This window comes from Choristoneura fumiferana, chromosome Z, assembly GCF_025370935.1.
Source record: "Choristoneura fumiferana chromosome Z, NRCan_CFum_1, whole genome shotgun sequence".
NCBI classification, from domain to species: Eukaryota; Metazoa; Arthropoda; class Insecta; order Lepidoptera; family Tortricidae; genus Choristoneura; species Choristoneura fumiferana.
This window is the reverse complement of record NC_133472.1, coordinates 14787106-14802461: the sequence shown is the minus strand read 5'-3', so window position 1 is coordinate 14802461 and position 15356 is coordinate 14787106. Positions and strand designations below refer to the sequence as shown.

General features: G+C 38.7%; 1 protein-coding gene across 2 annotated transcripts in view; it reads left to right on the top strand.

The window, feature by feature from the left end:
• The window catches only part of jbug (filamin-type immunoglobulin domains fbug), an 81665-nt gene that overhangs the window by 3378 nt on the left and 62931 nt on the right, over positions 1–15356 (top strand). For both annotated transcript variants that reach the window (XM_074088608.1, XM_074088601.1), the window contains exons 2-17: positions 5683–5951; positions 7457–7637; positions 7824–7923; positions 8385–8527; positions 9437–9660; positions 9770–9911; positions 10005–10168; positions 10422–10597; positions 11061–11173; positions 11416–11597; positions 12928–13170; positions 13251–13374; positions 13445–13832; positions 13935–14107; positions 14457–14547; positions 14635–14803. In XM_074088608.1, the coding sequence (XP_073944709.1) occupies positions 5736–5951; positions 7457–7637; positions 7824–7923; positions 8385–8527; positions 9437–9660; positions 9770–9911; positions 10005–10168; positions 10422–10597; positions 11061–11173; positions 11416–11597; positions 12928–13170; positions 13251–13374; positions 13445–13832; positions 13935–14107; positions 14457–14547; positions 14635–14803 (2829 nt within the window). In that variant the 5' untranslated portion in view covers positions 5683–5735. The remainder of the gene's footprint in view (positions 1–5682; positions 5952–7456; positions 7638–7823; positions 7924–8384; positions 8528–9436; positions 9661–9769; positions 9912–10004; positions 10169–10421; positions 10598–11060; positions 11174–11415; positions 11598–12927; positions 13171–13250; positions 13375–13444; positions 13833–13934; positions 14108–14456; positions 14548–14634; positions 14804–15356) is intronic.

The following is a 15356-nucleotide window of genomic DNA, read 5'->3' as shown; positions in this document are numbered from 1 at the left end:
ACAAATACTTTTAGGTTGAACTATCCCTCATATTTTTTTTAGTTATTTCGATATGGGTATGATTTTATCGATCACCTAATAATCGCATTTTTGGTCACCTAATAAATAATATTTGTTCCAAATAATATTAACACGACTACCTAAACATTAATTAAAAATGATTTCGAAATAATATTGATCATCAAATAATTATATTGTGTTTCATAATAATAAAAGCGTCATTAAAACTGAATCACCAAACAATAAAAAAATGTTCACCTAAAAAATATTTTTTTATCTGTGTAAAATAATTATCAATTAACTATGTGGCAGTCATGCGGGTGTCTCTTTCTCTTTCTTTACAATAAATTGAATTGAATTTAATTTAATGAACTGAGTCTCATCTGTCGAAGTTAACGGAAATTAAGAAAAACTTGACGCATAAACCTTTCGCGATTAAATGTGTATGGTAATGGTGAAAACCCTATTAGAATCCATTGCGTAGTTTAAAAGTTGTCAACGCATACATACATACGTAGTTACATACAGACAGACAGACGGCGGGAAGTAACTTTACTTTATAAGTACTACTAGCTTTTGCCAGCGGCTTCGCCCGCGTGGAATTCGGTTATCGCGCGCTGTTTTTCAGGGATAAAAGTAGCCTATGTCACTCTCTGGCCTATAAACTATCTCTATGCCAATACATCAGTGTCTATGCCAAAAAACACGTCGATCCGTTGCTCCGGTTCTACGTGAAAGACGAACTAACATACACACAAACTCACACACTTTCGCATTTATAATATTAGTATGAATATAATAATATTACACCTAATGAAGATAAGGACAACCTATGTTGCTTTTTTATACTATGCCAGCTAACATTATTATTATATGATATATAATAATAATGTTAGCTGGCATATATATGATATAGTTGGTCAGGCAGCACGCGCGCAACTCGCCCGCCTGCAGGTGCAGTTGGATTGTTTCTACACGGATGGCTATCTCCGCACGCTATCGGAGCCGGCGGAGCTCGAAGCATGTTGTTAATCAGCAGCTTGTTAAAAATATAATAATACAATAAATTTATCAATCCCTAGGTTCTGCTGATGTGTATGTTTGTGCAGCGAACCAGTATTTCCTGCGACAATATAATTTTGTACCGTAAAATAGAAGCGGAGTACCTAATATTTCCAGAGTCAATTGTTTAACTTTAGTAGCACCTACTATCTGTGCCGTCAAAGTACACTAGATCTTGTACTATTACTTATTCTGTGACTAGATCCACATACAACTCTGTTATTTGTGTTCCCATACCCTATTAGCTACGCTTGACTCATACAACTCGTCTTCATAATGAAATGAGTATAAAGTAATGAACCATGTTTGCCTATTGTGTTTTTATGCTAGCATAAAATATTTTTACAAGGTATTTTATTCTAAGAATTGGTAAGTACACTTACGGCCACTACAAATAGGTACTAGGTATATTTATAGGCCTTCTTAAATATCTTAAAGCTTTTTTGGCTCACCTTAACTAGGCATACGTATATTGTTTCTGTGTGTATATTTGTCATTGCAGACACATCCAAAACATTGATGTTGCTGTAACAGATCAACAATGTTTATTTTATTAATAAGGGGATAGGGTACCTCACGTGCGTACTTACTTGCGTACTTACTTGCGCGGCGAGACGAAAATTCAAAATGATGAAATGTGATGGTCAAACAAATTAATACCCCTGACCTCTTACTAAAAATAAACCCTGTGGTTGACGTTAGTGTTTTGCAAGCCCATAATACTAGTAAAAAGAATCGCATGTATCTGTTCGTTAAATAGTTCGTAAAGAATACCATAGCCAAGAATGTAGATTTTTTTGTAGTCCACATATTCAAATGTTATATATTCTATAATCCGGTACCATAATACTAGGTACCTACCAAGTTTGAAAACGCCTTTTCCTTTTTTACTGAAGAAAGGGCAAGGTACGATTTTTATTTTCAGCTAGAACTACTTACGTAAGTGTTAAATACATTGTTAAGATAATGAGATATGTTCAAGCACATTCGCTCAACAACATCAGCGTCCATTGCGCATATTGTTGTTGCAGTACGGCAATGATCACTATAACACATAACATTCCGCGAGCTTGCTATAAGTTTATTCAAATCAATAGCGACGTGGGAGGCTAGCTCCTCATTATCGCCATCGCTCAATACCACTACGAGCACGACCCACGAGCTAGCCCACGAGCATTTCTCATCCGTTCCGCACTCGAATTATTTCATTGAATAAACCAACATGTAGTACTAGTACTTAACTTACTTACTTCTTGACAGTTGAAGTGACGGAAATAAAGTCCTCCGCATTTAGCGCACAATAATTAATACGTATAATCTGAAACGTCACATAAATTACCTTTGATTTTGTGATAAGAAGTTTTTTTTAAAGTAGTGAAGACAAAATGTTTGATGTAGACACGTTCACTTATGACATTTATACGTAAGTAGTCAAGAGCCGAGCATTTTATTGAAAATATATCTCTACTGTTTTTACTGTCTTAAAAAAATATATATCAAACGTATATTTTGAGTGATGCATAGGTGAATATAAACATTTCAGGGAAATATGTGGTGCAGAGCAGTTTAGATTTAAATTGGCTAAATGGAATGAACAAAATAACATGAAATAAAATTTATAGTGTAAGCAGGTAGGTGCCTACCTACCTACTTATAATAATACTACTTACCTACTTATAATAATATCTGCGACCTTTCAAAAGCTTTTGATTGTGTGGATCATGATACTTTAATTTGTATGTTAAATTTTTATATTAGTAACCGTTTAAAGAATGGAATTAATATATTTTTACTAGCTGTTTTCGCTGACTGTACTTGTTGCCATCCAACTTTAGGTACCAAATTTCAAGTCTGAAAGGATTGCATGACCTCCGGTGGGAAGTGGGTTAAATTCACTTCCTAGATTTGACCCATACTAACGGGGCAAGCAAGTTAAATAAAAGCTTGTATACGAAAAACAAATTCAAATTGAAATGTAAATGTGAGACCTGTATGTATTTAAGTAGTTCAAGTATGAACACGCAACCACAATCTCGATATGTTAATAGAGAAAATATATTATAATATCCACGATGACAATCCCCGCAACTGTCTGCTTATCCTCTATATAATAAATTGTCTTCTCTTAATTAGGTTAGCTGGAAGAGATACCTTTTTAGGAATAAGCTCGCCTTTGTTCTCCTCTCTGTGTATTCGTATTTTTATTTTATGTGCAATAAAGAGTTTACATACATACAATCGGTAAAATTGATGTCAACGTTTTTACTCACTCAAAAATTAAGTTTTTATTTAACAACTATATCAGAATGCTTTTTAATAAGTTAATAACAGCACGTAACCTGAGAATCGACCGGTTTAGTTATAAACAGGCAGTCAAAGTTACTAAACATGTATGCTAACTAAAATTGCAGATGATCTAACAGAACCTATGAATGCGTCAACAAGACAAGTCTCTTCTTACTGGCTGGATATTTATATAGTCAAAGGCTGGATAATTGTCAATTTAGGATGAAATCGATAAGCAATTTTTCACGTAGCGTAGCTATTTACCAAGAAGAACTCGATTCTGATTACATAAGGCTGTACTGTTGACTGTGACATAATGCCAAGTAGCTCTACTAAAATAGTGGTGACGCTATACCAGCATCAGCTGTGGTAAGTAGCTGCCAACCGACAACCCACGATCTACGTTCAATTAGAACATCTACATTTAATATAGCACCAACTTATTCAAACAAGGCTCTGCCCACACTTGTTTTTGATATTTACACGAAGCATATTTATCTGGAGGTTTGACCGAGTAGGTAATACTGTATCTGTGTATACCTACCCCGGATCAAGACATGAACCGAGACAAGTTACCACCACAGAATTTTAAAAACTAAAAAGTCATATAGTCTTACGATATGGTATATATGGCGCTGCTTGATAAAAACCCGCGCCTCTTTGGCCCTAGGCTTTATGAAAGGCTATCCGCGGACTTAAAAAATGAATGTTCGGATGAGACATTTGGACGCACACTAAAAAAACTTATTTTAGACAAGTCAGTACAGTGAAATTTTATGTTGACATTATAATATAATGCATATTATGCTTTTTATTTTTTTGTACCTTGTTTTGTACGAGAGCTTGTTTTGTGAAGTAAATTTTAATTTTATGTTTGATTTCATTGCTTTGACATTTTCATTATTTTATTGCTGTAAAGTTATATGCAATTTGCCATCAAGGCTGGAAACCTAATTAGTGCAATAAGTATACCTATGTACACAATAACACTGACAGTCGTAATTGCAGCGTCCGTAGCGCCCGCGCTCGCGACACGCTGCTCATTAGCATGTCGCAGAGATGACGATGAGACCTCACGTGCTGCTTTAATGCAACACGCATTCTTACCCTACTTACCTTTTTCCATGTCATATTTAAAACAACATTATAAAACGTAACCTACATTGCAGACATTCAAACTTTAGAGAACAAATGACAACCTTTGTCGAATCAACACAATGAAATTCGCTACAAATGAATCATCCACTATGGTCGAAGCCGGGATATAATAATTGTATCCCTTGGTATCTTGGTATATAGTTTTGTACATACCGTAACATAGCTAACTATGTGAAAGTTACCCTATTATCTTACTATGAATAGGTATAACAGAACTATCCCAGTAGTCAACTTTATTATTAGACTAATCAAGTTAAATAGGTAGACCAACTGAAACCGACATCGACAGTAAGAACATACAGCGTTGAGTTCGCTCAGTCTCATCGACCTCGCTTCCTTCGCTCGCTCCATCACACCCAGTGACTTTATTTAGCTAGATTAGTCTAGTAATTAGATCAGACTTGTGTCAACTATTCGGTACCTACCTACATAGCCCGGCTAAAACCATTATTACTGCGACCTCTACATCACAACACAAGTAATTAATTATTGTTGATAATTGACGCAGCGTTTCGCAAACACGTATTCAATTTTTCGTGCGCCGAGAATATAACCCACTTCAGCCGCTCAGTAGTTGGCACTAGAGCATCGAGTATACTACGAAATCTGAGCTCCCGCAAAATTGGTCGGAAAGTGTCATCAATCAAAGTTCAGGTGACAATGCACCATCAATCTGTTGAAAACTCTTAAAGGCTGGTGTTGGTGACATAGATGGCAATCACGAAGCACGTGTTACTTCTGAGGCGGTGCCTGCTGCAACCGTATTTTAGTGTTAACATGCCGTGCATTGGAACTTGCTTAATTTTACTTAGTTTAATTTTCATACTAACAGTTTACATATTTTTTGTTGCTAGTAATTAATGGTTCTTCGCACACTTTCGTCTCGGTTCATGTATGTAGGTATTCGAAATATACTCGCACTAAAGGATCTAAAAATATCTGTAATTTCAAGTCGCCTAGTTTCACTTCTCCTAGACTTAGACTGTTGCAAGGACATACATAATGCTGAATTAGTACTTATATGTAAGTACTACTCAAACATCTTAAAGATAGAATCGAATAGGTATACAAAGTCTTTCTTTTGAAATGAAAAATAGGCATATATTACGTACGTACGAAAAGCACCCTTTATTTTAGCTGTAACCCATATACTGTAAAATAACTGTTTTATTTCAGATGACATCGACACGTACCAAAGACCATAGTTAAGTAGAACCAGCTAGTTCAAGATGGAGAGCGCGCGAGTGTCGCATCAAGGTGTGCGCGCGCACTCAGCCGAAGGCGCGGCCGGCCGCATCACGCAGGCCGGCCTGGCCGCGCGCAGCCCCGAAGGCACCGCCGCCAAAGGCATGCCCATAAAAGGCCATGAAGACCTTTGGGTGGAAATTCAAGCGAACACCTTTAAAAACTGGGTCAACGAAACGCTCAAACCTATGGACATAAAGGTGTGTAGTCCATTAAAACAGATAAGTAATGCGGTTCCTAAATTGGTGCGGAGGAGGTGAAATGTGGCGTACGCTCGAAAGAAGTAGTTGACTCTAAAAAAACGAACATAATCGCGAGGTAGTAGGTACTTAGCAGTGCCTCTCTGTTGGGTGGCAGTACCTAGGTACTTACCTCTTGTAAGGCTAAATAGTCTAAATCTCAAAACATATTCTACAGAACTAACATAATATTTCAGTCGCGAAGTTACACGATTATTTATTTAAAATTAAAAGAATATACAATTTATATACTTAACTATCGTTATAGATATTTACCTTGTCGCCTGTAAACGTATTCCGGTCCGGGTCGATCACTACTTTCCCAGTTTGAAATTTAGCAAAAATCACATGAAGGGTCCACGGAAAGAACATGCCTAGTCACCTTTTTTTATATTGAGATTTTAATCTCAAAATGTAGAGCTCACAAAGTACTATGACTTACCGCTGAATTAAATAATCTGAAAACAATATAAAATCTTTTTTTTTATCTTTATAAAAATTAATAACAAATTTTACATAAGTCTTGGGAACAATATACCTACAAATAAGTGACAATTAATTAAAAAAACAAAACAATATCCGCAACAGGCTTCGTCAAAAAAACAAATTGTAGATCCGCAACATGCTTCGTCATTAGTCTAGCCTAACTTAACCTAAACCCCAAAGCAATCCCCGGACCGATGCAATCCAGACCCAAACGTACCATAAATACTTGCCGCATTGCCCCGCTGAATCGCTAAATCTATCTTTTAAATAAATGGTAACCATGGACTAACTTTCAAATCGCTATAACTCAAAAAGTTGCTTAGTTGACTAGATACGTTCTTTCCGTGGACCCTTCACATAGTAACTCTATAACTAATTTAAATTATACCGGGTGTGGCCTGTAATATGAGCAAATAATTAAAACAAAGATTATACTCCTTAAACTGAACAACATTAGTTCAGCGACTTTTAAAAATAATTAGTTTTTTAATTTTTATTACACTTTTAAGTTTATTCGAAGCAACAATGTAAAGCAAAATGCTTGATGTTTGTACCGTGATAACAGGCGACGTCAGTTGTGTTCTAGGATGGCGTACATTGATAGCATTATTTAATTTGAATGAAAAAAGGAATATTCAAAGACTCCATTATTTTTAAAAGTCGCTGAACTAATGTTATTCAGTTTGACGAGGACGATTTATGTTTAATTTTTTTGCTCGTATTACAGAGTTTGATTCGTTCGTTTGAGTCGTTCATTATAATCTGGTTGGCAAATGAAACCGTACTAAATAATAACTTGGTACTTAGCTTTCTTAATCGAAATTTGTTAAATTGGAATAATGCGTTTTCCCAGAGATGCTTTAGATCCATGTTTCGCCTCCAAAAGCCCGGGATAAGACTATTTACCAATAGGTAGTACCATTTTAAATAGTTTAAATTTTTTTGTGGCTCTCTATGTCAATAATCTACAATCTGTTCAGGTAGTAGACTTAGTAGAAGATCTACGCGATGGCACAGTTCTGTGTGCGCTAGTGGAGGCGCTGCAAGGACGACGCCTGAAGGGCTGGAGCCCCAACCCTTCTAACCAGCACCACAAACTCGACAACGTCACTACTGCACTGCAAGCTATCGAGGATGACGGCGTTAAATTAGTTAATATAGGTTGGTACCAATTGCCGCTTCTTAAGCAGGCAGATCTGTTATCCTAATAAGTAAACTAAACAAAAGCATTAAAAGCTTGTTACAGCATATCTCGTATAATATGTAGGTAGGTACCTACCTACCTACTGAATGGCGAAGTGGATCCATCGTAGAAAGCCTCTCAAATTTGTTTTGTTTTTGTTCCAGGAAATGTGGACATCGTGAATGGAAATTTAAAACTCATTTTAGGGCTTATTTGGTCACTTATTGTTCGTTACCAAATAGGCCGTAGTAAATTCCCGCCAAGGTAAGTTAACCAAAATTTTAGTACTTACTCAATAAATTTAAGCCGCTCTGTGTCTGCACACACTGCAAACATACTTATATAGATAAATACACACTTAAATACATATTAAACATCCAAGACCCGAGAACAAACATTCGCATATTCATACAAATATCTGCCCCGGTTGGGAATCAACCACTTGGACATCCGTTCCTGAGAAAAAGGATTTAAGTTTTCAAATAATACACTAAAACTGTATTGCTGATATTGAGATGCAGACTTACATAACTAATACTCGTGTTACTAATGTGGTTGGCATTCGCACAGTTTAATGATATTCAAGAGTAATTAGCGCATCACGCCTGTGTAAGCACTGCTCGCTTGCATTAAAATCCTAGTTCAGCGACCGTTTGACCCACGTTTAAAACTTTGACGTATTTTCTGTAGCAATTTCATTTGTGTTTCTCTTGTTTTTTGCTTAGGAAACTAATGTTGTCGTGGCTGCAAGCGGCATTGCCCGAGACTCGTGTCAGCAACTTGACAACAGACTGGAACAGTGGTGTGTTGCTCTCTGCCCTGCTAGACCATTGCAAACCTGGTATTTTCCCGCATTGGAGAGAGCTAAGTAAGTATAGTGACATTTATTGTTGTTATAACAATTCGCCTTTATTTCCAGAACAATACAGGTCCAACTAAAAAAATAAAGGTATATTAGGTACAATAAAATTAAATAAGCTAAAACTATAATAAATCTAAAAATGGACCCTGCGGCATGGTACCAAAGATCCTGGCAGCATTTCCCCGCTGGATCGCAAGACTGATGCGTTGAGCGAGGAAACTGCCAGCTCTTCGGTCACCTGTGGTATCTCTGAGTCTCTGTGATAGATTTTTGAAGAGACTCAGAGCGCCAGGGCCCCACGGACCAAGGGTCTCGACGCCAAAAGGTACAAAATCATATTCGGCACCGATACCACTGTATTTTCCTGTTTTAGCAGTTTCTGCCATTTCTGCTGCTGCTGGCTGCCCTTATTGATGTTCGGTGGAGATGAGACGGGGCCAGTGTGTCAACACAAGTTGCATCCCACACTAGCACACGTCCCATACTCCACGGAATCAGACATCCCGTCCGGTCTCTTGCCGTCATTTCTAGATATGCCTCTCGGCTCTAAAATCGCCGGCCACAGAGTACATTTTTTCGCCGGCACATTGACCGTAGCAAGAGACCGACGGTTAATATCATTAAGGGCAGCATGTCTTGAGAAACGACCCGCACTTCTCTGGCAGGAAAAACCGTGATGCCCAAGCCGGTCCTCGTCGTTTCCGTAGGGACACCGATGTGGGGCGCAGAATGAAAAAAGAATATTCTTACTTATTAATTCATACTTTGATAACTTAAGCATTCGGGCAGCCAGAAATCCCTTACTCAATTTCTAGTCTACTGTTCTGGTGCTCAGGGTTGTTTCAGATTTTCACAGTTATAGGGGATAAATAATGAAAAAAGTCATCCTTAGCTTAAATCTGATTTTTATTTTAGATCGGCAAGAGGCCATTGAAAACTGTCGCCGTGCAATGAAGCTGGCACACCGCGAGTTTAATGTACCCATGGTATTAGAACCAGAATATCTGGCTTCACCCTGGTTAGACGAGCTCTCTGGCATGACTTATTTGTCGTACTTCATGAAGCCGAACTCACCAGGTTTCCGGGCGACCTTAGATTGGGTTAATTCGCGTCTGGAAAAAGGCATAACCAATTTTACGGTAAGAATTAACATACCTACAGTCATTAAACATTCATGTAATTTGTTCAGTATTATTTCGCTCAGATTTATTATATTTTTGCAATAATGTATTCAAATTTGATTTACAGACGGATTGGAACGACGGGCGAGTCGCAAACGAACTGGTCCGGTCAATGGGAGGCCCTGCCCCGCCACCGAGTCGCCTGAGACGCGATCCTGCGCGCTGGGAGGACAATAATCAACAAGCTTTAGACGCTGCTGTCAAAATTGGTAAGACTTCTGCAATAACTAAAACCATTAAATGTATTGAGTACTCGTAGCGGGAAACGCCACCACTTGCCTACAATATTAAACTTTTTTCAGGCGTTCAACCAGTTTTGTCGGCGCGTGATATGAGTCAAAATGACGCAGAACATCTTGGCGTAATGGCTTGGGCAAGTCAATTCCGGAACGTACCCCCACGCCCGCCCGTACATGACATGCTACGGGTGGCACTCGATTCCACGTCAGGCCGCGTTGGAGAGCCCGTCAGTATCAATTCAAAATGTCCCTTTAATTAACTCTGGTATTCTTAAATATTACTTTATGTTTATTGTACTGTTCCAGCTCTTTAAAGAGTTTTAGTGGCGCCTATTTGTAGGAAAGGAAAACTGCTAGCGTTGGCATTTAGATTGAACAAACCATCAGATTTTTGGACTTTATAGCAAGTTATCTACTAAAATATTAGAATCGCTATAACTAAATATCGGCTTTCACATCATTTCTTATCATGATTTACAGACGTACATCAAAGTGGAGAGTACTTCCAATGAAATATCTATATCAGACGTGAAGGTATTCATCGTGAACCCTCTGGAGCAAGAGTCAAGAATGCAGATGGACTCGCGCGGTGCAGGAGAGTTCGTCCCCGAGCACGCTGGTATGCACGAGATCGTGCTCACCGTTGACGATATAAGGTATATACTCGTACTTACTTTATAAATTTTTGTTAGCAAATTAATGATTATGATTTCATTTCAAGCTTTTTTTTGCTGACTATACCTGACTGACCGTTAAAGGCTTCCGTCTTGAGGAGGCGATCCTAGCTGGAGCTGGTCGCGTTTAATATTTTACAAACGATTTTATAATTTGTGGGAGTCCTGGGGCAGGCCACGAATAAAAATTCAATGTCGTTTGTGCCTTTATGCTCTCCACCAAATTATTCTATTTACTTAATTCATCGCGTCAGTTCACTCCAGTTGTTCTGGAGCTTTCTTCTGTTAAGAACGGAATTAAGCTGCGAAATTTCATAGCTTGTCCAATAGGAATTTCAACATTACTTTACGTTACTTAAGTACTTATTTAGTGCAATTTATCTTATCTTATGTTTTTGATGCTTTAACGATGTCTGAACTCAACATCTTTTTTGTTACTTTTTAGAGTCGATGGGAGGTATTTCTTCAGGGTTCTTCCTAGACTGGTGACAGTGCCGCCTCCTGGTATGGCGCCTTGCGCTGTTGGCAGTATCGTTGAAGTGCTTGTAAGCGCTACAGGTAAGGAAAAGTTATATATGTAAACTGTAATTAATAAACTGTTTGATTAGTACTTTTATAATAATGGTCTCAAAATGGCAGCTGCTACCTACATATATAGGCAGGCATTACAATACCAATGAATATAAATTCATTTATTAGTTTCAAAGTTGAGAGGAATCGAACTACGAACTAACCATTATATTGCTTAAAGACTCATCACTGTGCAAATATGTATACATTATGCTGCTATATTTATCAAGGTGCTCCAAGAAGAGAGGACATAGACGTGACAGCGCACTCACCGAGCGGCCGCGCGGTTGCGCTCGCGCCGCGCCACCCGCCGCCGTCTGCGCCGGGCACCACCGCCTCTAGCGCCACTTTCCAGCCCGACGAGGCTGGCACCTGGACCATAGCCATCACCTACAAAGGAGACCACATTCAAGTGAGCTTGTAGCTTTCACAGCAGAATACCTGTATTTAGGAAAGCGTTGAACATTCAGCGTAAAAATTTTTTTAGGGTTTTTTGTAAACCTGTGAGGAACCAGTATAATTTCGGCATAATATCCGTTCGTTTGCGTCTTAACTTAGTTAGAGAATGATATTACTAGAAAGCTGTAGTTTTTAATGAGTATAGGTTAACCAAACGGACAAAGTAATAGAATAAAAATAGTAGAATAAATTTCGTATGGTTTTTTTGGGAGGGCGACATTTTTGACAATAGTAGTTTGTACCTACCACAAGAGCATAAAACGAGCCATTTAACCCGAGACGTTCATATAGCCACCAGAGCCGGTACGGCGAGGGTGGATAGACACGTCAAGGGAAAAATGGGTTTATTTATTGCTCGAGTTTTACACTCTGCTTTTCACTTCGATTGCGAGGAGATGAAATAACAAAAGTGGAAACATTTGATGTTTCACTTTTACCAGCATAAACACGAACTTTACGAGCAAGAGAAGTGAAAAAGATTTTTTTCTGATAGCAATCATTTTAAACGCATTTTTTCCCAAATGCTTTTTACGGCAATGGTTTTTTAGTGCAGCTTATTTTCAAAATCGCGTTTTTCCCCCAATTTTAATCGACTCAGAAACATAGGTACTTTTAGGTTATGTTATGTTTGCCTGGGCCCGAAGGGCCAAAAGTACATAGAAGTAGGAGCTATCGCTATCACTCCGAAACTATAGTGAGATAAAAAGAATTTGGAAAAAAATAGAAAAATGGTTGCTTATCTCAAAAAAAAATGTTTTTTGAAAAATATCACCATATTAGTTTTTTTCTCAGATCTGATCATTTTTTGCTTTAGGAATCTACTGACAAAATACGATGTGGCATTTTTTGTTAGAGTCAAGTAAGAGCTCTTACTTACTTAAGACGTAGGCTGGAAAAAATCTGCAAAAACTCATTAGTAGGTATACAATTTAAGACTTAGATACGGCGTGCTCGCTTCGCTCGCTCGGCTCGTGCGTTGTGATCACAATATAATACTAACCACTGCTCGCTTCGCTCATCGTACCTAAGTTTTTCTATTTTTCGGCATATCACGATGTGCCCGGTATAGAGCTAGGAATATCGACGAATGCGTTGCTCTAATCGATCTGCCGTATTGTTTCTCAGGCACATCGTGGTTTGCCTGGCCAACTTTTAGGCTTATCATGAAATGGCGCCATTTCACGATATGCCTAGGAATTTCGTGATCTGGCGGATTTTTCGATCGGCCGCCGACACCTATATCATCTCGTATATATTGTAAGAATGCATATTTAAAAAAACAGGGAGGCCCTTTCACATGTGATGTGTTCGAACCTGCGGGCGTCCGCTTGAGCCAGGGTGCTTTAGAAGGCGCCGAACCGCTCAAACCCCATTCGTTTGAGCTGGACACCAGCGGCTGCGGAGCGAAAGGTGATCTTCAGCTTGATATCGTCCATGACAAAAGAAGCGTCATGTGTGCTCTTGAAAAGCTATCCGCCTCAAAATATCGAGCTACCTTTATGCCAAAAGCACCGGGAAAACATAGGGTAAATAATCTTCATACATTTCACATTTTATCAATGGATTTCTTAGATTTTTATGTAATTATAACCCACTTATTTTTCAGTTATACATTTACTTCAACGGATATGACGTCCATGGGTCGCCACATATGTTCCGAGTAGGATCTCGATCCAAAAAGCCACCGCGGGACAGTGCAAGTCCATCGTACGCAAGAATATCCAGTCCTGGTAAGCAACTCACGTGTCGCATGTTTCGTACGAAACAATGCTTTGATAATAATACGTTTACTAATTTCAGTAACACGAATAAGGTCAGAAAGCCCGCTCAATAGCTACAACCTTTATGAAAAGAGTACAACGAAACATAATACAAGCTCATATGATCGCCGTGAAGAAAGACGCGATTCCCCCGATTACTATAAGTCATCGTTTAGTCCCGACCTTAAAGAAAAAGGTTATGATGTGACAGATTCAGCTTACTCTACATCAAGACCTGTTGGTAAAGATAGTTATAGCTCGAGATACGAGTCAGAGAGTCCAAGAAACAGAACAGCGAGTCCAATAACTTCTAAATATCTCGGAAATGGAGCTCGGCTTGACGTCAACAGGTCCTCTAGTCCTTATAGAGCGACTAGCCCTTACAGGGCCTCGAGTCCTATCGGACGTACGGCGAGCCCATTGATGAGGTGAGATAATCAGTCCACTTCAAAATGTTATAATAGCAGAATTGTAAATATCTAATACATGTTTGATAATACTTAACATTATAGAGATGTTTTGTGTCTTAGAGTGAGCAGTCCCACAGAACGCTACAGCCCAGTGACCACAACGAAGCGTGTAGTAGAAAAGCGCAGCAATTACAAAATGTATAGCTCATACAGCGGCTCACAAGATAATCTGGATCAAAGCAGCCCTTTATCATCGCTTGAAATGGATCGCACAAAAAGACTTGGCAGCCCTAGTAAGTGTTATTTACAGTCGAAAACAGTTTTTAATGTAATTAAACTTATGTCAACAAACGAGAGTTTCCCGCCAGTGGTGACACGGCGAAGCGTTTTCCCCGGCTGCGGTCAGTTGAACAAAATTAACAACTATGCAACCGCGGTAGCCACTGCGCGCCCTGTCCGCGAGTGCCACTTGGGAACGGTGCGCAGCTGTCGGACACCGGTTTCCACACAAAGATCGCCATCTCCCTACTGACTTCGCTACTTATGTACGTCAGCGATATTTGAACACTGGGTTTTTTTTCTAATTCGAAAATAAATCTATCGATTGCAATCCGACTTGAAGTAATAAGTTGTTTTTTTTAGGTACGGGAGATCCCGGAGGAAAATCGTATCATGCTAGAAGAGATTCATGGGACGCTGTTGAGAAAACTAGACACTTGCTAAGTGCGAATAGGTAAAGCTTTTTACTCGAAACACCGCAAGTAAATTGAAGAAAGTAATGGAAACAAATTAGAAAATTCTATTGTTTTTGTTGGAACAGTCTAGAGCCCGTGAGCAGCGCGTCGGACCGTTTTCCCGGGCAGAGCACCCTAGAGCGTGAAACAAAGCGCAACACGCAAATCAACAAGTTCAGCGACATGTCGCGCAACTCGTTCAATCGCCAACTCGACCGACTGGCCGACGAGGACTCCGACACCTATGCCACTCGGGTAACTGAAATTTTACCACGCCTTACAAACTAAGTATAATGCATTGCTTGAACCACTGCGTCAGTCTTGACGTCGCCAGTATAATATCCATTGTGCTGTGCGTACAGGCACAAGCTATTTGCTATGACAATTTTCGATGTTCTTAAGTCTCTGTAACTAACTATATACAGAAAATTGTGAGGCCTACACAAATAATAAAATAACATTTTCAAACAGATTTTAACGTGCAAAATTGAATGGGTGTATTTTATACTGTTTTTCCCATTTAATGCCATTGCCTTTCGAAAGGCTTTTAACAGGGTACTTTTAATTGAAATTGTAAATTTAATGCTTATTCGTCACAAAAGAGAGAAAGAACAAGTACTGCGTAGGTAAATAGCCGCAAGCAAATTCGGGCTTTTGGGAGACAAAAAAAGTTTATTACGAGGCTAAGTGATTTAAAAAGAACAAGTTAACCAACAAAACAGTACAATTAAGATAAAGTAAATATTATGATTACTGCGATCAAATCGAATCTTTGAGGTCGCTACTTGTTTTTAATCATTCTTTAAAA